The sequence below is a fragment of the Lathamus discolor genome, chromosome 5, assembly GCF_037157495.1.
Source record: "Lathamus discolor isolate bLatDis1 chromosome 5, bLatDis1.hap1, whole genome shotgun sequence".
NCBI classification, from domain to species: domain Eukaryota; kingdom Metazoa; phylum Chordata; class Aves; order Psittaciformes; family Psittacidae; genus Lathamus; species Lathamus discolor.
This window is the reverse complement of record NC_088888.1, coordinates 80,616,691-80,641,495: the sequence shown is the minus strand read 5'-3', so window position 1 is coordinate 80,641,495 and position 24,805 is coordinate 80,616,691. Positions and strand designations below refer to the sequence as shown.

General features: G+C 37.5%; 1 protein-coding gene across 1 annotated transcript in view; it reads left to right on the top strand.

The window, feature by feature from the left end:
- Positions 1-24,805, top strand: part of LOC136015959 (regulating synaptic membrane exocytosis protein 1-like) — a 231,854-nt gene that overhangs the window by 112,099 nt on the left and 94,950 nt on the right. The window contains exon 2 of the mRNA XM_065682610.1: positions 4,706-4,919. Within this exon, the coding sequence (XP_065538682.1) occupies positions 4,706-4,919 (214 nt within the window). The remainder of the gene's footprint in view (positions 1-4,705; positions 4,920-24,805) is intronic.

Here is a 24,805-nt window from a genome sequence, read left to right as displayed (position 1 = left end):
TTGGTGTGGTTTGCTATTCCACTTTCTGATCAGTAAGTGTTATAAGTTACTGCAGTGTCCATCTGTCCATCTGTCCTCCTTACGGAATCAGTGAGCTGTCTGAAAAGTTTAAGGTATGTGAGAAATTTATACCATGAGGATCCTCCAAGGCTCACAGTTTTAAATAAAAGTTCACAAAGACACGAGTAAAGCTTTGCAGAACTGCCTATCACTATCTTTTTTTTACTAGTTTACAGGCACATTGTTAATACAAAATACTGAATATTCAAACGAAAATGTGGTACATGTATGGCATGTAGCTAAAGCAGTTTTTTTGTGAAATGCCTTTGACAGGGAAGAGGAATCCAGCAGGTTTTCTTGGGGAAAACCCCCTAGAAACCTCCGCATATGTTGAGATATATGTACACTGTAAAACTGAATGGGTCAAGTCTTTCACTCTGCACATGAGAACTGTGTATAGGTGTTTGTCTTGCATCTCTCAGGTGAGAGGTGTCAGCCTCTCACGTACGTGTGGTAAAGTCCTGAGGCTGATGTGCCTCTCCAGGCAGCTCGGTCTCTTCCAGAACTTTAGCAACAACAAATAACTTTTAGTCCTGTTCACCTATTGTATGGTCTTTCTTTGGTCACACACACATGTGCCACCTATGCGAATGTGAAACAGCAGGCACCCTCACCAGCGGAGCCTACCTATGTGGATGCAGCTGTTGTGTTGGGTGATGTGAGGTCTGCACAAGTGAAGTTGACAATGACGTTTAAGGAAGCTTATCAGTCAAGTTTCTCGACTTCTCTGGGCTATGTTCTCAAATGTATTGCTGCATTTGTAGATATCTTTCCATTGTTTCTCAATGAAGAGGAGAATGGTTTTAATCCTATGTGTGGAGAGGTCTTTCCTGCCTGGTAAGTAAGTTAACTACATAATAAAAGGTGTACCAGTAGGAAGACTTGGGCCATCAGATGAAGCCATTGGTGATGTGAATAGTTCCAAAGGCACAGGCACTTGTGTGTTTCTAGTAAACGAAGTTTCACAAATAAATGTTACAAAGAGGTGCTCTTGGATGTACCCAGTTTTATTCTTTTGAGGCAGTATGTTAAAAACATACAGAACAAAGATTAAGGGAATTCTAGTTCAGTAATATGAAAAATACAAATATGTAAATTTTCAGTCTGTCCAGTGTTAAGTTCTGAAATAGTTTCCTCTATTTTTTGTTCTAATATTTTGTCTTTTTTTATTTAACTCTTCATCTTTGTAGGCTGTGTGGGTGAGAAAATCTCCCGTTTTTGGCTATGCCATTGACCTCAGTAGTAGAACTAGATGAATTTTGGGGTGCATAATGAAAAATGATGTGCGTATATGCTTATATTATTCCTCTTACATTGTAGCCTGGGTGCTCTTTCTGTCAGAAGAATTTAATTGTTATCTTTCTCAAGGGTCCCCCAAGCTGTTGTATCGTATGCTGATATTGAGTCTTTAACCTAACCTTTAGGTGTTTGTGTACATTAAGGAATATTTAATAGACTTAATTTTTCCTTGTATTTGATGAAAATGTGCTTTATTGCATAGAAATGAAGGAGCAACCTTGAAAAAAATACCCGTCTGTATTTTAGTTCTTGCTTAATACTTACTATGTTTCTGTATAAGGCAAAATTCTTGAGAGGGATTTCCTGCCACCATTATAGAATAGACAGAGACACAGAGATCCTGTCATTCCCGAAAAAGCTGGGAAAGGTGGTTGAAAACTTGCAAAAGAAGTAATTGAACCAGACCTGCCATGGGCTGGATAAGATTGGTTTTGCTCTGTGAACCTTTTTCTCCAGTTCCATTCCTTCTGTAGGTAAAATGTTAGGTTTTCACCATTAGTGAGTAATGTGACATGCAAGATAAGTACTTGGGTTTGAACACCTTGTGGTAAAAAGAGTCTTACACTGATGCAGAAACTAAGAAATCTGTACGTAAGTGATACTTAGAAGTGAAATCTCTCGCTTAGGTTTTGCTTTATTGCTGGTGTTTTCATCTGTCCCTTGGTGCACACAGAAGGGCAAGCCATGATTTTATTAATACACTTCCTAAGCTTCATATGAGATCAGAAAAATTCAGATGTAGATTGTCTAATTGGAAAAGAATAGGAAGGGGGTCAGTGCTTACTCTTCCCTTTCCACGTTAGTGAAGAGCCAGCACTTCTAGTCTTGCTGTAGTGGAGGAGAACTGAATTTCAGTTCCAAGGTTGTATTTCTTGATCGAAAACTTGGTGTAATAAGCAGTTTACCTGTAGACCTCTCCATTATTTAATTACATTCTTTAAGCTGGTTATTATACAAATTCCTGAATGTCTTCAGTTGTTTTTATGTATTGTGAGTGAGCAGCTCTGTAAGATAAGTTAAATCACAAGTGTAATCCAATAATGTGGCCAAAAGTATTAAGTTTCTCCAGTATTTTGCCTAATTCTGTTGACCTACTTTTCTCATCTGACTCAATACTGAAAAGTTTTTTCAAGCAGGTCAGTATAAAATCATAATAAAACAAAAAAAAAAATCCTTTTGCTTACTTCTGTCAAGTTTTTCATTAGCATAAAGCATTACATATAATGCATCATGTTTGTAGTGAGGGAGAACAGATTATTTGGCCTCATAGCTTTTGCTGTTGCTGCATCCTCACCAGAATGTGCCCGTATGAAGCCTCTGGTTTTAGTGTGGGAGTTGGTTGATTTTAGTAGTGTCCAAATGGATTATGTGTATTTATCACGATTCCTGTTAATATATGTTGAAGTACCATTTTCTAGGCTTAAATATCATCTTAAAGTAAAAGTATCCACTTCACCAAAACAGTATTTCATACAGGTAACACTGATTACTTATATCTTAAAGGTCAAAACAAGTCCACCATACACCAAATCCCATAGAAACACAGAATTGTCTCCCTAGAAATACACTGGTTAAGTGCTGGAAGTCTCAATGTAAGGGAGCAGGTAGCTCAGAGCAGGTAGTGCAGATAAAGGATATCATCAAGTCTTCTATAGACAGCACACCTACTGTTATTTATTAAACTCAAGATTCCCTGTTTCTACTAATGATGTGTTTAGCTGTTCATGATTTTTTTTAAATGTCATCCATGAAGATGTATATTTGAAGCAACATCTGGAAATGTACGTGAGAACCTTGGGGGGTTCCATATAGCATGGTGAAAAGACTGAGTTGTTAAATGTGCCTGTTGCATTCTTCTCCTTAGGCTGTCTAAAATCTTTGCTCAAGCTTCTGAAAATAAAGGTCAGGAGTTACAGCGCTGTCCTGGTACACCCACAGAAATGTTTCTTTCTTGTATGATTTGATGGATACTAAGATAGTTGATAGCTGAAATTGGATAGTTTATTAAGCTTCAGAGTGGGGTAAATTAAGCTTCGTAGCAGCTGAGCTCATTGCAGCAAAAAGGATGATCCTGCCCTTTACTGGTTCTTTTCCTTTCTGGCTTCAGGATCTTATGTCCTATGTTCCTCCCAGGTCTCCAGTGCCCTGCTCAGAGTGGGGTGATGCAGAGAGCAAAATGATGGGAAAGCAACTTTATTTTTTTTGATTCCTCCCCCCCTCTTCTGTAGGAGAATTTTCTGTTGGTTCAGGTTCATGGGTTAGCTCACTGAGAGGGCTCTGCTGAATGTTTATATCAGTGCCTGAGGAGCAGGCATGCAGCCGGGGCTAGGAGAGGAGCTGATTGCCCCTTTTGGAAGTGCCTGGACCTTTATCTGGTTCCCATCTGAAACTTCATCTTTGCCAAGAAAATCTCATAGAAACACAGGAGAGCTTGTTTTTCCTCAGAGATAATATGATAATAAAGAATTTATCACTAAGGATTTAATTATTATTGTTCCTCACAGAAGGGGAAGAGAAGGCTGGAGGGCTGAGTGCCTTTTGCTGAGCTTGTGATTAGAAACTGGGTCTTTTGGGTAGCAGGATGCTTAGCCAGTTGGTTGGTGTAGTGTCAGGCTGCTTGTTATTTGGGGCAGCTGGAGAAAAAGTGCTACTTCTTTGAAAGCCAGATTTTAGGAAATCAATATACCTGTTAATGCATCTATATACTCCTGCAGCTAAGGTGGAAGTCTGCCCCTCATTAATGTGTGTAATGAGGGACAGCAAACCTTAAGTAGTCTCTCATACCTAACAAAAGAAAATACAATGGATTGTTAATATGTAGATTTGACACAGAAAATTTTTCTCAGATTCTTGTACGGCCAGTGTGATTGTAGAGTGTGTTTTGGAATCTTTAAGTCATGTGTTAGTAACTCAGGTTTCGAAAACAGAAGCATGATACTGTAAATGAAGATTGATTTGTTACTCCTGGTGTATAAAGAACATTGATTAAAAAGCAATGCAGATTTGCTCAGGCGTTTATATTTCTGCTTTTATTCTGTACCTGGTAGATACCTCTGTTTAAGACTATGAGATTTTTGACTTCTTATATTTGGATCAATTTCTGTAAAGTGAAATGATTTGCTCATGAGCTTTGAAGAAAGCATTATAGGAGTACGTGTCTGTTATTTTTCTCCTTCAGATTTTCCTATGCAGTTTTCCCTGTGCAGTGTGTATTTTGTAAGAGGTACATTTATTATGGTAAACATGCTGAGAATGTTAGGTAGAGTTATAAATTGAAAGAAATGAATACACAGTATTAGTGTTTCCTCCTATTCTTGCTATATAAATTTTTTTCTCATCTATGCAGGAGGTTGCATCAACAATTTGAAAGCTATAAAGAGCAAGTAAGAAAGATAGGGGAAGAAGCCCGCCGTTACCAGGGAGAGCACAAGGATGATGCTCCAACATGTGGAATCTGTCATAAAACAAAGTTTGCAGATGGTTGTGGCCATTTATGCTCTTATTGCCGGACCAAGTTTTGTGCTCGATGTGGAGGTCGTGTCTCTCTGCGATCAAACAATGTAAGTCTTCTGATGCGTACTCTTAGAAAAAGCTTCCTTAACATTGTCACGCTGCAGATTGTTCACCTTAAGTTTGGCATTTCATGCTTCATTTTACTTAAGTGTTTCATTCATCACTTCATTATGAGGTGTGTATGAAGTAGAATAATGTACTTAATGATTGTGGCAATTCTTAGAATTCATTGAGTCAAGTAGATAAAAAGAACACATGGTGTGTAGTTCTGCTGAGTGATAGCTTGAAAATATTCTCATTTTGCATAGAATGGAAGAGGAAACTGTTTTGCTCAGGTACAAAGCCACACCGATAAATTTTCATTGAACTAATTTAATTTGAGATTTCTTCTATAGAGCCTTTAATATACATTTATGGATTTTTCTTACATAAAATCAGTTAACCTTGGGGGTAAAAACCTCTCCAGTAACACAGTGATAGTGTTATGTCAATTTATTTTAAATTTATTTAAAAAGTAAAACTATAGATTAATCTGGGTTGGGTATCCTACTCTCAGGTGAGAGAAATCTTTCTCCCTCTGGTCCACATGCAGTTAGCTGCGCTGTCCATAAAAACAAAGAATACCCTCTGTTCATTCAGTCCCCTCCAAAGAACTGGCTACTCACTTGTACATGAGTGTCTGGCTCTGTGTTTGGAAGACCATTACTCAGTGATTATTTTTAGCTGATCATTTAGGACTATTGTGTGTTATAAAATGTTTTGTTTATTGCATGAATAAGGCTTTTTTATCCATCATGAGATGGAATAACTTTCTTATATGGCTTTAAGGTGCCAATCTTTTGTAGGGGAAATGCATCAGTGCTCTTTGTCTCAAAACATATTCAGTTAAAAATGGTCAAGAATTTTATAACAGATAATCGTGTTCACAATGGAATTATTTTATGGCCTTTCACTTTCTTTGAGCTAAACTTCAACAGAATAGGGCTTCTGAACTTTCATGTAAACAATAATAAAAAAATCCTGAGAAAAAAATGCATTTAATCTTTATGTGGAAGTTTTCTGTAGCCATGATGTATTTGTGAGTCTATTAAATTACATTCACATTCTGAGAAAGTTACAAAGGCACATTGGACAAAAATATTCGGATATTCATACTTCAATATGTAAACAGACGCATTCAATACAAATAGATGCATTACACTGCATCTCCTGCAGGTGGTGTCATTAGAGCAAGTCTATGAAAATATAGTTTACTTTGATATGTTATACTATTAATTAGAGCGTGTATGATACAGCCTATCTTTATTCACAAGAAAATGGAATGTATTGTAATTATTTTTTACCCACTGTTTCAAGTCACAGAAATGAAGAAGTGTTTGTACTTTCATTCATTTGTAACTTGCCTTTTGTTTGTTCTATTGTTTATGCTTCTGTGGCTTAGGGTGGGAAAGCATGTTTTCTACATATGCAGTAATGTCATTTTTTATTTAAAGCTTTTTTATTTTTTCTTCGAAATTTTATGTTTTAATCTCTTTGTAGAGAGTTACTAGAATTGCGTTTCTTTGAAATCTGTCTATTAATACTTGCCTATTTTATTCTTTTTCTCTTCTTTTTTTTCTTTCCTCTTTTTATTCTGCTTCCTTGGATGCTTTCCCAAAGGAGGACAAAGTGGTTAGAATCCATGCTTTTTATCATTTATTATTATACTGTTGTTAGTTATCTGGGAAACATTTTAATGTAAAAAACTGAACTGAAATTTTAGTCATCCAAATGGGAGGGGGGAAGAACAGGAGTCCTAACATCTAGGCCCTGCCCATCCCCTAGTTTAGCACAGGCTTCAAAGACAGCTCAGCAAGGAAACTGGAGACTGTTGTCAAAATTGGGACAATAGAAGAAATCAGTTAAGAACTTAGAATTATCAATAGGCTATAAAATAGAGGAGGAAATAAAGTGTAATAAAGCTTTAGTTCGTAAAAATGTCTTTGGTTAATATCTTGACTATTTGCATGCAAGGTCCATCCATCACCTTCAGGAAATCTAATTTAGTATTTTAATTGTAATTTTACATTGATTTATGTGGTTTGCTGTGTTTCACTTCTGGCTGCAGCAGAAATTCAGGGAATTCTTGTAAAATCAGCTTTTTACTTTACTTTTTGAATAATACACATAAGCAAAGTTTAACCTCTTTAAACTGGACATAAGTACAGTGAGCAAGATAGAGGGAATGCTTTGCAAATGTGTAATTACCATTTAAAAAATTTGCAAAACTTTTAGGATCAGGTACTGGCATATTCACTACTAATGTCTGTGCCGTATCTGAGATATGTGAGTGTAATTCCCTGTTCATCTCTGCATCCTGTGTATAGAGAAAGGGATGGCAATACTTCAGCAGAACAGTGCATGTTCACTTACAGCCTCTTCTCAGGCAGGTTTGCAAAAGGTGGTATTTTAACTTGGAGACTTAGGTAGTGGGAATTAGTCAGCAGCTGAAACAAGTGTAAAGTCATTACAGTCCAATGTAGTTTTGGACATGTGGATGGTGGTTTTATGCTTGTATTATGAAGTGGTGGTATGCCCCAACTTGCATTATAGTGTAGATGTAATCTTTTATAGTTTTATACTGTGTAACACTCAGAGAAAATGATTTCTGTCTCACCTGCATATTGTGGTAGTTTTTTTTCCTAAGGCAGTAGTGTTCTAAGAGCAGGGTTGTTTTTCTAATGGTTATGAAGTATAACTCACTACAGCTTCATTCCACTGTTTTCAGTGTGGTACTCTGAAGAAAGTGCTGAAATAATCTGGGACTTCCAGATCTTTTCCATTCTATTCATCTAAATCACTTAGGATAGAGTTGGAGAAGTTTCAGCTTGGTAACTAATGTCTTACTAAAGCAGTGCATCATTGATGCATCCATGGGTGTGTATTAAAAGGCTTGTGCACTTGCAACAGTCATCTTAAGGGCCAGAAACAGCAAAGCTCTTAAGTGCCAAAAGTTCCATTTAGGTACAATTTAGCCACGTAGGTTTTGGAGAGCAATACAGGCAAACTTCACCTGACTTGCTTATGTGCTTGAGGCATCCTTCAAGCTTCAGTCTGGGACAAAACTTTGCTAGATAACTGAAATAGTGATAGTCCACATAGAGTAGAGGGCGTGCCTTTGATAAGGTGACAGCTTAGGTGTTCATCTTTGAAAAATGTCATTTGGGATCCAGAAACTAAACTCCACTGAAGTGCTCTGAAGACGTGTTTCCTGAAGACGTACTTGACTCATTTGAATTGTCCTAAGTTCAATTAAAAATGCTCTTACTGTTTGCACTTGCCTTGGTTTAGATTTTGCAGTGTTGAACTCTAACTTTCCACATGCCAAGAAAATGCCCTAATAATATACTTGAAAATATCTTCTGTACCTTGTGATGAAGCTAAGCTACATCTCTTTAACAGCTGAAAACTTAAGGGAGTCAGAGGGACAGTATCCAATAATGAGTCCTGATTGTGTGAGGAACCTGGGAAACTTTTTTATAAAGTACAGTTGTTTTAGCAGTGCTTGTCTCTGAAAGCTAATGAAATATATAGAACAAATTAGCTAAAATATATCAACATGTATCTAGCAAATAACATCCTTTGTAAGCAGAACAACTGGTATAACTCATGTAAAGCAACATGAGAAAAATATTTTGTTATTATTTTCAGTGGCTTAACATTCTTGATTAATCTACATATAGGGACAAACCCTTTTTTATCTGGTGAGTTTAATGTTAGTAAAGACTTTTTAAACAGGTTTATATGAGCCTTGGTCTCTCCACATGAATTTTTACCACAATAAATTATATTAATATTAAAACACATGCACCGAGTTCCTACAAGTTAAGAGTGCATCAGTTGGAAAGGATGATGAAGTGTGTGATACCAAAGTGCCAAGTCCAGGAAAAGTCAAGCATTGTCCTAGATTCGAGCTGTTTCATGTAGAGTTGCAGCATTAATGAGACCTCACCTGGGATGCTGTGTAACATGTGTTACCCAGCTTTGACAAATGCAAACTGTGATAGGCACAAGGAAAGTCATGCAGAGGATGGTCAAAGAAATAAAAAGCTGTTTATATGGGAGAAGACTAGAGACTAGGGGGACAAAAGCTAGAATAATCATAACTGATATCTAGAAATACAGTAATTTGAAACAATAAAAATAGCCTTCAGTCGAGAGGATAGTAAATGCAAAAGACCAATTGGGTGTAACTTGGCCGTAGATGCTCGTGGCTTGGAAAAAGATTTTGTAATCAGAAGAGTAAAGCCTTAGGAAATTTTTCCATGTGACTTATTGTAAGGAAAATAACCTGATGACATTTTAAAGGTTAAATTTGAGAAGTTTAGGAAAGGATTTATGCAATGTAGTTGCTTGTGGCTATAGGGGAGTGTATTAGGTCCTGAAGAGAATCCTTGCAACTGTTGCTTCTAGCTAAATACTTTTAAAATGGGGTATAAATAATGTAATACTTTTCGAAGGTGTTCTTCACCTTTCCAAGTAACTAACCAAATATATTTGAAGGACTGTTTCAAATATAGGTAGCAGATGTGCTCTGTTCATTTAAAATAATAAAGGACATCACAAAACATTCATTCCTTATAGTATGAGTTGGTATCTTAGGTTTGTCAAGACATGACTCCAGTATGCTTATGAAATTAATTGGCAATAACTGGTACATCCTAGTGGCTAATGAGGCACATAACTTGCCATTATTCTTACTCTGTCAAAATGTACACCTAAATACGTGTCTTGAGTTCTTCCATGTTCTTTGAGTCTTGGTTAGCTTTTCATACTTTTCACCTGAGCCTGCTTGATCTTCATGGTTGCAGGCAGGCCATATTTAATGGGAGCATTGTCAGATAAGAAGACTGATACCTAGTCTGTTTATTCAAATCAGGCTTAAATGTAGTTGTACAGTGAGAGTATTCATTGTTAATAATATTACTAATAATATTGGGTTTGAAAACAGTTGGCAGTTGTCTGATGTACAGAAGAAGGGCAAATGTTTTCCTTCATGTTACCTTAGTATTCAGAAACAATGTTATGTGAATGTGGCAGCCTGTTCACTGTGACCTCTGAGCATTTCTGCATACTTCTAAAGAAGGGAGAATGTTATTAGTACAGAATTTTACATGAGACTTCATTTCAGAAGGAAGTCATGTAGGTGCTTAGAGAAAAGCTACCTTTAATTTGGCACAATGTTTTCTAGGTGCTGTCAGTGCCTTATAGTGTGTCTGCACTCTCACTCTGTATCCTTCAAGTTGTGTTTCGTACACCAGCATTTTAATTCTTTCTCTTCCATTCACTCTCCCCTCTGATATGAACTATCAGCGTTATTAGGGCAGTGGAGAAGCCAGCAAAATGCCCAGCTGGAGCTTCTCCCTGTTTTGGCAAGGAGTGGGCAGAGCTCTGGCTCAGTACTCCTGCTTGCTCTGTTCTTCCCTCCAGTGGTACCACAGCCTTTAGAGCAAAAAACCACCTGAAAATACAGCTTTTTTTCCTTGCATAATTCCTGTAAAACTTCTTCCTAATATTTGATTAGGCAATGTGTTTTCTTTGTAGGCATCTGATGTATGAAGTCATATGGCTCTGTTTCTCCTTATAGAAAAGTAGATACATTTTGGGGTACAAAAGTAGTCTTGAATGAGTGAATGCAGTTTCTTTGGGTCAAAATTAAAGTGTTTTGTGAGGTGCTGTGGGTGTATTGAAATAAAATCGTAAATCGTAAAATGGTTTGGGTTGGAAAGGACCTTAAGATCATCAAGTTTCAACCCCCCATGCCATGGGCAGGGACACCTCACCCTAGACCATGTCACCCAAGGCTCTGTCCAACCTGGCCTTGAACACTGCCAGGGATAGAGCATTCACAACTTCTTTGAGAGCATTCACAACTTCTTTGAAGTGCAATTCGTATGATATTGTCAGAGTTAAGTGGAAGATCCATGTTCCAGATTAAGCCAAATATTTTTCTGTAGAAATCAGTCTACCATTCTACAGATTTCATTAGGATTACAAGTTTTGATCAAGTTTCAAGTGAAAAGAATTGAGAGCAAGTGATGAAAGACAGTTTCGCCACTGTACTGTGTTTTTCTGAAATTTTAGTTGCACGGAATAGAGCTGTTTGCTTACACATTTTTCTGTTTGCATACATAAGGACAACTGAGAGGAAATCAGGATGTAAAATACATTGTAAATAGAATGGAATTGATTTAACTGAACTTAGTGGTATGCGGCTGCAGAAAGTAATGACAGTTATCAGTGCTGAGATACTGAAGATTCATATTTCTGATCTGGCTTTCACTGAAACTGTTTTCGTTTTAGTATAATGTCAATGATTTATACTTGGAAAGAAAGACAACTTGGAAACATTTCTCTAATTGTGTGTCGGGTATTTTTACAGGGTGTTTGTAGTTTAGTTCCTTTAAATTATGCTTGGGCGGGATGGTTTAGCGTGAGGTTTCCCTGCCCATGGCAGGGGGGTTGGAACTAGATGATCTTAAGGTCCTTTCCAACCCTAACTATTCTATGATTCTATGCTTCAGATTTCCTTACATAATGACTTGCTAATTTAAGCCTTACTAACTGGAGTGCATATGCCATGCAATTCAGCTGTGTACTGTTGGTTTTAACTGAAGTTGTTAATATTGCCAGAACAAAATGTCTGGATTGTCAGGAGTGTTTTTAGATCCCTTTCACAGAACTCTTACGTCAGTTTGGTCGTGAAAAGGCTAACTTGTGTGAAATTCTGACTAATACTGCTGCAGAACAACAATAAAAGAATCCATCAGAAAGAAGTAAGATTACAAATCAAATTGCAGAATGATAGGAGATAAATTCTCTCTCTCTAGCATTCAACATTATTTGTTTCCTAAAAGATTTGGAGTTTGTATGCATCAAGAAAGAAGCGCTGATTTTCAGTTTCCGCTCCCTGGAACTTCTGCTTTCAGCAGATAATAGAAAAAAGAAAATAAACACCCAAACAGCAGTCCAGCAAGAAACCGAGGAATTCTGTCTTAAGTAAGGTGTGGAGCACTTGACTCTGCTTTCTGGGAAGTTATTTCACTTGAAAAAACAAGAGTTATTTTTTTTTTAAAGTAAATTTTGAAAATCAACTTGCTTTCCACCCAGTTTGCTGTAGCAATGTGTTTGATTTTTAACACCTGTTTTTCAGTGTCCAGCAGACAAAAATGTTGCTTCTTGTACACAAAAGAAAAGCAGGCAGCTGTTGCTCATGCTTCGAAGTTAATCAGATCAGAACTTCATTTAATGGTTGGACTGTAGAAGTGTCATTAGACAGGTGATTTTTGTTCCCCTCACTATAGCTTTTAGTCAGCATTAGAACAGTAACCACTCAGTTATGTTCCTTATTGAGGGTTAGTTTACCTGTTAGCCAGCTACTTTAACTATCTAGCCATGCGTTTCTACAGTTGATGACCAAGAAAATACTTCGCTACTGCAGCCCTCTTTCCTAACAGCATATGCTTTCAGCATAGTATTTTCATCATTTTAACACTAACAGTCTCACATTCTGTTTGGTCTGTTTAAGTTGGTGGTATAAAGCTGGAGATCAAGAGAGCTGTTGAGTGATTCTCCCAAGCAATGCTGTGTATCCTACTGCTTCAGCTATTGTCTGAGGTGTGGGAGATCAGTGTCGAACTCCATGGTGATTAAAGCTTACTTTCCCAGACAGGAATGCAGTGCTGTCAGTATGGAAGTAAAGAGGAACATCTTCCTACCTGACTTGGGTCTGCTTCACTACAAAGTTAGAGTGGAAAATGTTGAAATTATTTGTCTGGTTTTCTTTTTGTCCAGAAGTACACATCACGTTAGTATTTAGATGTGTCTTTGCTGAAATTCAGGACATCCACGTAGACTGATCTGTATATAGATAACTTTTGAAGTGTAGTCACCTCACAGATCTGTTTCTGGCTCCTCCAGTTCTTCATTCACTTTTAACATGATTCCAGTAATGTTGCTATAGAAAGAAAGCAAACTCAGCTTTAAATCCATGCAAAACCTGTATATAGCAAGTTGCAGTTTTGCATAAGAGGTCACCATATTTATTTGGAGCTGTTCTTGTGTCCTTTCAGTCCATTATGCACAACTAATTGTCTGTAAAGAAGTCATCTTGGAGTATAAAATCCAGAAGTTTGGAATAAAGAGGTGATGAATCCAGGGACTGTGACAGGTATAGGTAATTTTAATTTGTCCATGACTAGGTTCTCTGAAATCTGGCTTGCACGTATTTATTATATCAACATGTTAGGGAATAAGATGTCGTTGGATAGTTCTACAGCTCTTCGAAATTAATGATCTGCAGTATTACCTGGAGGACAATGTGGAAGCCAGTGCACTCTACCTGTATGTACGTCTGTGCAGTGAGTCTGATCATTGGAAGTGCGTTCGAGTTGTGCGATGCTCTGAATGGAAATTAAGTAAAAGTGCCTAGGGTGTATACTTTTGTGATGTCAGACAGTTAATATAGTTACCTAGCATTTGTTCGTGTAAGAGGTAGCCTGTCAATCAAGGACGCATCTGGCAGTCAGAGTCCTACGTATCATCATTTTCTGCAGAGGCATAATTCTTTGTTTTCACTAGTTACAAAATAATGTGGAGATGCTAAATAGAGCTAAATTTAGCAAACTGATTTCTGGGGTTGTTTTGTCACCCCAAAACAAAAGAGAATTAGCTAAAAAGAGATCTTGCTGCCAAGAGAGATTTCAAAAGATTCATGACCTATTAGGAATTATGAGAAACCAACAAGCAGCAGAAAAAAATTCAGAGGACAAAGTAATTATGAGGAATAGATGTAATCTGTGTTCTCCCTCTCTCTTTGTTTCTCTGTTTATTATAAATAAACTTAATCCTCATCCAGGATTAAAATTCAGTGTACTTTTAGCAATGCAATGTCCTAGATAAATGATACTTATACAGCTATGTTTTTATATCTCTGGTATCTTTTTACATTTTGGAGCGTTTTGTGATTTCACTTAACAGATGGATGCTTCCATCTATGTATCTCCAGTGCTGCAGTTAGTGAGGGTTTTTAGGATAGATTGTCATAGAGAAACCTGATGTACTTGAGTTTATTAAATATGATTTTGAGGATGGAATATTGTCTGTCAAGCAAGCAAATCTATAGACAAAGTTTCTGTAATGTTTTGTGGGGTTCTATTCAACCCCCTCCCCCCCCCCCCCCAACTGTGATTATAAAATATCTGTTACTGGTTGTTTAATGACTGGTAAGAGACTAAGTAAAAATCTACACAAAATGTAATCTGCATTTCATTAAGAAGCAGATAAAATCTAATAATTTTTTTAACTCCAATTGAGATTTCCAAAGAGCTGCAAGTTACTTAGGCTGACGTGCATCATGTACTGTGCAGTTTCAGAATTCCAACTAAAACACCCGTCAAAAAATATACATGCAATAGATTTACAGAAAATTTGGAATTAAATGTTATTTTCTCAATGATCTATTAGATTTGTAGTTAACTTGCTCATAAAAAGCAGACTTTCATAGCAAATCCCTTTGTATTGGTGAGTTTTGTGAAAAGGATTTGAAATATTACATTGCAGAAAGTTGAGTATTACTGAGAAATACAGGTTTAATTATAGAGGTGAGCAGATGTTGCTGTGTCTCTAAGTAGATGAGCATGTATGTGCATGATGGTTCTAGAGAAAATGTTTGTATGTTGCTGGGATTAATGGCAGTGTAACTTGCATCTCTGCAACCTGTGGTAAGTGATCAAAACTCATATATACTGACCTATGCATGCTTTGGCAAAGTTAATTTTTCTCTCTGTAACTTTTTTCCACTGGCCAAATAGCCTCTGCAGAAGGAGAGAGGGCAGCTGAAGGGCCATCCTGCAAACTGCTCTCAGGTCTTTGTCAGCCTGAGAGCTTTACGCTTTAGGATTATTTTAATCAGTCCTTTTAGCTTAGAAACCTGCTTTCCCAGCTGATTTCTGGGACTGATCTAATTGTCTTTGTGGGTGGGTTAAAGTGACCACAAAGGCAACTTCTTGCCCATGTAAGTGCCACGCAGCAGAAAAAGCAACAGGTTGGAGAGGAATTAAATGGAGGAAAATTTCCTATATTATTTTGGTTTTTACCCCTATGCTTTCAGCACAGATACAACCTTACTCTTTTGTATCTGTGAATATCCTGTGTTGCAGGTTATATCCCTTTGTTCTATACACCTAAGTATATGTTTTCCTGATTAGCCATCAGGTATTTAGTAGAGCCTATTGTTCATATTAGAGGAGCTGCCTTTCTGGGTCACTTCTGCAGCCTATTAAAGAGGAGGTTGGTGAGGTGTCCAAGAGGGATTAAGTCAATACATTTAACTGTCAGAATGAATAGGAATCAATTCCAGATGACAAACCTGACGTTATATATGAGCTGTGTTCATGCTTTCATTATACTTAGTGGAGGAGATTGGTGTGCCTCAGAGTGATTCAGCTTGCTCTGAACTGAACTAAATCTACTCTGAACCTTTACCACCTGTAGTGCCCATTTAGGAAAGTATAGCCCCTAGGCATCTAGTGTCCTGTAAGGTACTGCAGTGTTTTATTGTAGCTTCCAGCAGCTACCCCAGATAACAATGGCTCTCAGCTAATTCCTGTGTAATACTGAGCAGCTCCGCATCTATTTTGGGAATGTTAGGGCACTGCAGGTAGAACTGAATGCTGGTATAGAGGCAGTTGAATCCTGCTGTAGGTTTTCATTAGTTACAGTAGGAAATCCGGCAGCAACGTTGTCCTGTAGACACATTTAGAAACCTGTATTTTGTCTTATCTCAAATGAAACTCTACACGTTCAGTCTGCATCTTCTGTACAAACCTACACCTTCTCTCCCCTGCAGGCAAGCTGACAATTCATACAGCAGCAGGTATTTTTTTCAGCTTTTTATCTCCTACATAAATTAACCTTCTTCAGAGAGGGTATCTATGATCTTACGCAGTCTGGGCTGTGTGGAAACTTGCGAACATATTATGCTATAGAGAGTTCAGTTTGGATTTTTTTCCCCCACATTAAAGATGAAGCTTCCTGATGTACAATGCCTTATATTGTTCTTGGATCCGTCTGGAGCTGGCTGTATCTGGCATGGGGCAGTCCCAGCCTCTCCTCACAAAAGCCACCCTGCAGCCCCTCCACTGTCAGCACCTGGTGACCGGCACCCGACACAGCTTCAGCCATCCCCCAGCAGCACTAATGCAGCCTAAGGGAGGCTGGCCTGTGCCGTCTGTCCTTTCGCAGTCCTCATACTATTTTCTCTTAGCCACTTCTTTTTGTTGCTCTGCCTATCATGGGATCAGCTCACCATTGCTTAATTACTTTCATTTCTTTGACCATAAGTGTATGTAGTTACAGCTCTTTTTGGTGAACTGACTGGATTTGATTTTTTTTATTTGATGCAAGAAAAAAGATCTGTTTTCGGAGTAAAGTGCAGATTTTTTAAACTTCCCTTTGGAAAGTACCCTTTTTTAATTTTTTTTTTTTTTATTTTTATTTTTAGTTAGAAGATCCTTTATGCAGTCAGTGGCAAGCAGGTTGACAACATCCTTATTAGCTTGCTTTCATTTTTCATTTCATTCTCAACTTCTGATGATCTTTTGATTTGCCTTCAACTTTTTAAACCTATATTGTGGCAAGTTTTGAGGCAGTGTTGTTAACAGCCTTTATTTCAACTATAAGCTAATTTATAAGTAAGTACTAATTCAGTAGATAATAATGTTGCACTTAGCATCCAACTGTTGCATTATACCTTGTGTAATAAATTAGAATCATGCAAAAGCAACTTTGCATATACCAAGTGGATGAAAATTAGTTAAGTGAGGATCACAGAGGCAATTCTAAACAGCCGTCAACATAAAATGAGCTTTCTAGTTTAGCCCCAGAGGTGTTATATTTGGGGTTTAACTGCTTCAACATTTGTTTTTAAAAGCCACTCTTTTGAAAGTGCTGAATTATGGCAAGAAGAGCTTCCTGACGTAGAACACCTTATACTGCTTGTAAGTTGGCTGTTTTCTCAAAGCTCATATCACATATTGTGCTGCCTACCCTTTCACTTTGTTAAGGCCTTCAATTTGATAGGAATACGTGTTTCACTGTTTTATTTTAGAGCTGCTCACAGGTGACTAAGAACTCAGTTTTTTGTCTGTATCTATGTTATGAATGTAGGTGCTACAACTGTATGGGCTGAGAAGAATCACATTTTCCCACTCACTTCTATTCTTGGTTTTATTTTTTTGTCACTTAAAGTATATAACCTGCCCACCATATAGTTTAACCAGAATTACTATTTCTTAGCAGTTTATCTTACTGAATAGCTGAAAGGTATGTACTGTCTTAATCTTTTTTCCTTCTTTATGTCTGATAGCCTTCTAGATAGCTAACTTTAGCTGCCCAGTCATTTCCTTTTCAAAGTTGAATGTCATGTGGTATTGTATTAAACAAGTGCAAAGAAGCCCTTCAAACAAAAAGGAAAGAGAGCAGTGTTCAAGATTAATGTAGTATACAGCAACTTTATGCTTCTGTCTTGTAAATTCTTTTTACAAAAAAAAATTTACAAAATTCTTTTTTGTAAAATTCTTTTTACAAAAAATTCTTTTTACAAAAATTTCTTGTAAATTCTTTGGGGTGACTAAGTATAGCAAATACTGTAAATGTTCCATAAATAAAAGCTGCTTGTGCTTGCACATCAAGTGACATGGCCTAATCTTAGCAACTCTTTAAAACATAATGTTTAAATCTCTCCCTGTAGTAATATTTCTTATGAAGGGTAAGTAAACATATGTAGATTGAGAAATAGAAGAGTCACTTCTGCTTTGATTTAATTTGAAAGACAGCCTTTCAAATGATGCAGAAAACTTGTCACTATAGTCTGACTTACGCAGAACATGACATTCAGTGTGAATCTTAAACTTTTCAGTTCTGTCATGTTCTGCAAGCAGCAAGTGCTTATAGGGCTAGCAGTACTCTTATCATTGGTGCTGAGGGGAAAATAAAAATCCTTCTAGTGGCTGAACTTTAAAGTTCAGAATAGTTCTTGTTTCCTTAAAATAGGATGGACAAAAAAGAAAAAAAAAAGTGAAGGGTTTGCAAATAAAAGATTGCAGTGCCACATGATTATTGCAAAAGCTGCTTGACTTGCTCTGTTTCCATTTAGAGCTTTAGTGTCTCACATTCAATCTGCCACTGTTTGCTGCTGTGTACTAAGAGTCCTAGTAAGCTCATTTATTAGGTGGTTTGTCGTAGTGCACATGTGTGTGTGTAGTCTGGTTAATGTCTTATGCTGTTTTTGCCTGAAGAGACATAAAGCTTGCCAAAAAGTAGTTTTTTTAAAAGAGAAAGATAAACCTGAATCCCCAAATGCCTTCTTTTTGATGAAAAAAAACCAAACTGAGGAAAAGAAGTAGTTTCCTCTGAAGTAGGTTTTGTCTGTACATCATCTGTTCCAAATGATATATGATAATGATATATCACCTTCAATATATGACAAAATGACAACCCAATTTTATTGCTTTTTCCAGCACACTTGCTTCCTATTAATTCCTGATATTGTCGTACAATCTTCCTGTTGCCTCTGTCTGAAACTTTATCTTCCGCTTGTTCTTGCCTCTTTAATTATTCCGTTCACCCTACTTCGAACCTTTCTACCTCTTTGTCCATGTCCTCTTGGACATTCTTTCTTCTTGGCCACATCATCCTGTAAGTCTTCCCTCATACCCTGTCTTCTTTTATCTAGAGACAATGAAGAGCTGAAGTGGTTAAGAGAAAGTTATTAAAGACAACAGGGCAGAAGAGTCTGACCTCGAGTAAACCAGTCGTATTTAAGCTGGGATAAACCGCTCGTTTTAGAATAATCATCTAAAACTTAGAGACAACCAGACTAAAACAGTGCTAACCTTTTTTTTTAATATGTAGTCTACTGACCTGATTTCAGTATGGATTTAAAATTGATTATAAAAGAGAGAGAAATACATATTAATGATTAAACTCACATTCTAGAAACAACAGGTATTACTGTAACAAAATCTTCTAGCAAATCTTTCATAAAACCCCATGGCTATGTATAAGGGTTGAGTTGTCTGATTTGTCTTTTATGTCTCTTTTGGGCTTAAATAACCCAAGTTGATTTGTTTCTTTGGGATGATTCTGGTGGCTATATTACATAATCTGAATTAAAAAGAATGAGAGTTCAAAGATGGAATCATGACAACGAATCAAAACTGAGAGGAGCGGTACTGTGAGCAGAAGGATATCAGATGTGTTGGTCAGAACGGTCTTTTCATTTTCAAAGATGAACTTTTTGGACCTAACAAAAGGCTGATGTATCTGAAAGGTATTTGTTTGCCAGATGTACTACATGATCAGAAATACTCCTGCTTCCTACAAGGTTTTGTTTAGTGTTCAACTACTGTGAATATGGCTGAATACTGAACATTAAAAACATCTGTATGAAGGACAGGTGATCTAAATTTAGGCAGCAGTAGATGGACCCCACTAGCTCTGGAAGCTGTCACCACGGGAAGGCTACCTTTTACCAAACAGGGAACAAGGAAGTTCAGGTTTTAGTTGCCAATACATTTTTCTTTCAAGTGCCTGGGGAGCTAGCATTTAGAGGGATCTAGCTGGCCATAATCTGTTACCTGACTGAAAAGATTGCTGGTGTCTGCTGAATAGACTACATGTATGCACAAAAAGTCTTGAGACATCTATAAATGTGGACTGAGGGCTCATGGGCCTTACATTTGTTCCACCATGAAGTATGCATCCCTCCATTTCTGATCTTAAAGAAGCAGGATATCCTTGGCTGTTATGTCTTCCCCTCATACCCCTAAGTCATCGCTGTACCATATGCCTTTCGTTTGTTTAGGAAATACAAAGCCTCATTAGATATCTGTGAATATACAGGTAAGTGCAGAAGATCAGAATGATTGTCTCATCACCTAGCAAAGTTCTGATCTCAGTTTTTGAACCTGTTTTTGTAACAGTAGCTTCATTGGATAATGAAACATCGTTGCTGTATGAATTCCCCAACTGTAATGTTCTGCACTGCCTTACATCTTCTTACCTTGTTGAAACTCTCCTCTTTCCCTGTGTGGTCTGCCAGTAGTACTGTAAATTCAGGACAGTGAACTTATGAAATCGATTCTGTGTATGGTCTGTGAAATGGCTGTCAACAGTGCGCTGTTGAGATCCGTTGAAAAAAATGTATAATATTCTTACATTGGCACAAAACTCCTACTGCATTTTCCTGCCCCTTTTTCATTTTCCTTATCTTTTAAATCTTCCATATTCAAAATCACAGTTTATCCCTTTCTCAGTTACCCTGTAGTCTTTACTTTCCTAAAAATCTGCACTTTTCCTTACCAAAATTCCTTGTTTGCCCCATGTTTTTCTTTTTAATTAAATCTTAGATATCCACTCACATTTGTTGTAGAACACTGATATTCTCTCTTCCCCTTCCTCAAATCTTCTATCCCAGATTTACTGAGATACCTTTGTGCTCGAGCTTGATAGCACAGATAGCACTTAACCAGCTTAGCCTCAGACTCTGCACCTGGAGCGAGAGGTGGGAGAATTAAGAGAAAAGACCATGGACATCTCAGAAGGTAGGATCAACAAAGATGAAATGTAAGAAAAACCCCAAAAGCCAAAAAACTTTGTAATCCTTTCAGTAAGGGAGTAACTGCAAATAAGATGTTGAACCAACTTGCATGGTGTGTTGTGGTTTCCCAGGATAGTCCGGTAGTTTTTCCAGAAGAGGAGGTCAGATTGCTGATCTGTGTAAAGCAGAATGTTGCAAAAAGAAAGAGTACGTTTGTTTTGAAAATAGCTGCTATAAACGTTTAAGAAGCTGCAGTGATGAAATCAAAGTGGGAAGAATACGTCTTCTGTCATTATAAGCATTTCATACATTTACATGCATAACAAAACATCAAGCTTAAGTATTGCTAGTTGTGTGAAGAATGCTACAGACTTATGGATGAGTCTGGGAGATACTGTGAACATGTATAGGGCATAATCCTACTTGATGCATTGTCAAAACCTTTACTGGGCAGTACTAGCTGTTGCAAAATAGTCATTTATAAGTAGACACCGTATGGTACTTAGCATTCCCCAAGCATGAGAAGTTCTGTATAGCTGTATTTTCATCTTGGTGATTTACAATTAAATAATACAAATTTTTTTCACATTGGTAGGGTTTCATCAGGAATCAATTTATTTAAGCTTATGTTTCCAGGTTTATCAGGATTGTGTTTAGTATTGTATCTGTATGTGCTATAAAAAAGTATCTGTAACAGATCATTTGGGGATCATTGCACATCTTTGCTGTCAGCCTCAGAATAGTGCCAAGACCACTGGCTGTTCCTGGCAGTGATGGTGATTCAGGGCTGCACACAGGGGCGCCCAGGCCCGGGAGGAAGCATACCCTTCATGCCATGCTGTCCATCACCAAATCACTTGAAAATTAATGCTTAATTTCACAATCCAGCTGTGCGTAAGGCTCTGACAGCCTTATTCTAGGCTTTGTGTGGACTTGGGGTGGGAGAGCTCTAAGCAAAACTTAGAAGCCAGAACTTCCCAGCATAGGAGTTAGTGGGAAACAGAGGGATGTGCTGTGTAATCAGAGCTGATAGTCATCCAGCACGATTCTCTGCGAATGGAAAGATGATCAAAGTGGTCAGAGAAGGCCTCTGTCAAGCTGCACAGCAGAGATCACTCCAGTGAGATTATCCTGCAATATGTCAAAAATACGCTTTCTGTCCTTTCAAACAGACTATTTTCAGGAATTTGTTTGAAATGGGAGATCTGAATGTGCTGCATACTCTCCCTTATGTTCCCTGGGCAGGTAGTTATGTCATCCATAAAAATCTTTGTCCTAAACTGATTGTTACTGATTCAGGTAGTTCCCACTAGGAATACTCCTGAACTGCCAGTCATCCTCTGTTGCCTTCTATCCCTATTTACATAGCCAGTAATGATCATCCTCTTCCTCACAGCCCCTGGATTTCTGCGTCATGTCTGCATAGTGCTCTGCTAGTCTCATATCCACTGCCTCTTCCTATGGATCCAAAGTCTCTGTAAGATTTGTTCATCTTCTGGGTCCATTGTTCTTTCCCACGAATTGTCCCTATGGATGGAGGTACCCAGAACAGATCTCCTGGTGATCCAGTAGTGGGTGTCAAGGCCAATACGTTCCTCTGAGTAACTCAACAGTGACATTCATTTCACAGATTGGGAACCACAAATACAGGTTTAGGGAGACAATGTCTTTTGAATCTGGAGAGAATGCCATCAGCCGTTAGCACCTTACTTTAACATGGGATAGAAAGACTTTATCTCTGAAATATCTGGAGATGCACATATATATACATGATAAATATAAGACAATGGTTCTCACTAACTCATATTGGAAGTTTTCAGGCACTCAGTCACTTTACTTTCATTAGGTAGAGGTAAACTTAAGGTCCAAGATACCTAAATTTCTCAATGCTTTATTCCATACAGAATACAGAATGGTTGAGGTTTGAAGGGGGCCTCTGGAGATGCTCTAGTTTGAATCCATGCTCAGAGCAGGCCCAAGTAAATCAAGTTGCCAGGGCCATGTCACATTGGGTTTTGAATGTCTCCAAGGATGAAGAATTCATTATGCTGTTTTTATTTTGTGTGTATCTGTGTGTTTGATAATACAAAACCAGAACTTAGTTCGTGCCCATTAAGCCCTGTATGACCCATCAGTTGACCCGCTCACTTTTCATTCCATGAGCTTCAAGAATTGGACTCTGAAGTTAACTGTGTTTTGACTAACCTTCTTTATAACTTCTCTACAGCTAGAGTTTTCGATTTCTTTTTCCATTAATTATTTTACATTCTATACCAAAAAAGCCCTCTTTCTTCTCTACCACATTTGTTCTGATACAATTTGTATACAATGAGAATATTTGTGTACAAGAACAGTATAGAAAACTAACAATATAGAAAATAACAATATAGAAATAACAATATAGAAAAATAAATATTATAATAAATAATATATAAAGAAATAAATAAAATGCAGTTTAAGCTCCCACAGAGGTGGTGTACACCTCTGTTTCTGTATTTTTGCTGCAGTCTGTAAATACGTAAGTGATTAAATGGAGTGGAAAGCTCCTGGTGAGTGCTCTCTCTTTTTTTGAATGAGAGTTACAATGTTATATCGGTCCTGGCTGTCTGCTGTTTCATGCCATTTACTTCATTTTGTTAGACTTCTGTCATTTAAAAAAAAAATATTTCCATCTTCCGTGTGTAGCTGTAACTATGGAAGCCATGAAGTGATTAAGAGGAATACAGTTAATGCTTCTGTGGCTCATCAAGATAGGCAAATGCTCAAATAGTTAGACAAAACTTGTTGATTTTAAGAAGGTTAGAAGAATATACAAAAATTATTTATGAGATGATTTCTAGTGTAGCTTAATGGTCTGTGAAGAATGGAGATTGATGTGACAGAAAATGTACAATTCATGGCTACTACATTATCCAAAATATATTAAGAAATTGAAGGAAATTCAGGCAAGAGAAATGAAGCTGAAAACAAGAGTGGTCTATGAGGAAAGAGTGAGATCAAGGCAAAGCTTTCTGAAGTTGTCATTGTGGCAGGGGCCTACTATAGCCCTACTATCTCCCACTGCTGAGGAAATAAAAATACTGAGGATGAAACTGGAAAATGTGGACGAGTGAGGTGAGAGTGAGCGTAACAATATGGAAAACGGATTTTAAATGGTCTGAGCTTAAATACAGGGCCTGTGAATGAATTAAACCATTGGAATGTTTGGGATTGCTGCGTTTCAGAAAGAGTGGTCTAAGCATCATCATGATGACCTGTGGATAAATAGAGCCTGTACTTCTGATGCTGCATAAGCTTTCCTCAAGGATTTGCTTGTCTTCTGAAAAAGAAGTCTTCAAGCCTAGACAAATCAGCCCAAACAATTAATACTTCTTGAGTCTCTTCGATTTTTAACAAGCCAGGATAAAGTCTCTCTGAGCTTTAACCCTTCCTTTCTCTTGGTACGATAGTTTCCTGTCTCCCTCAAAATTGTAAGTTTGTAAATTTTTGATCAGTTTATTTAGAAGTAGACCTAAACACAGAGCTGCAAGGGCATTTGGATGCAAAGTTTCACTAGTTGTCCAGCCTATAGTCCTATATATATATATGTATATAGTCCAACCTTCTATAGGTTGGCCAGCCTATAGAAGGTCACCACTGAAACTGTGACAGTACAATTTTTGTAGTATATTTTCAGTGGTGTGTACTAATTAATTAATTTATTTTTTGTTAGATTTAGGAAAAAAACCCAAAACCTTGCAGGGGGAGAATATTTCCGATTACCCTGTAAGTGTGCTGGTATGAATCTTTAGACAAAGCCCATGACTTCTCTGCTGGCGATTTTGGTTTCTTCCTTGAACTCCAGAGATATTCTCAGAGAAGTACATTGCAATAGACTGGAACTTGGCAGTGTGCTGGTTTAGATTTATTATTTCATATGATAACTTTAGTTGCCTGAATGTATCACGTCCAGGATTACTGTAGATAATGCTTAATTTTTGTGGAAGTTGTTGGGAGCTTTCTGAAAGATGGGCAGCTCTAGCTGAGAGATTTTGGCAGCAGGGCATGTGAAGGAAGTGAGTTGTTTTTTGATTTATTTTTGTCTTAAAATGACTAGTAACGCTGTTGCTAGCAGCATTGTCCACAAAACTGGCATAAACCACCCTTTTGATGTTAACTGCTTGCATGCTGGCTCTGCTGCATCTTTTCTACATCTTTCTGTTGGCAGTTTGTTACTTGTCAGTTTAGAAACTTAGGCCATGAATAAGATTAGCGTCAACTGTGTGTTCAGTTGACTAAAAGTAGGCATCTGAT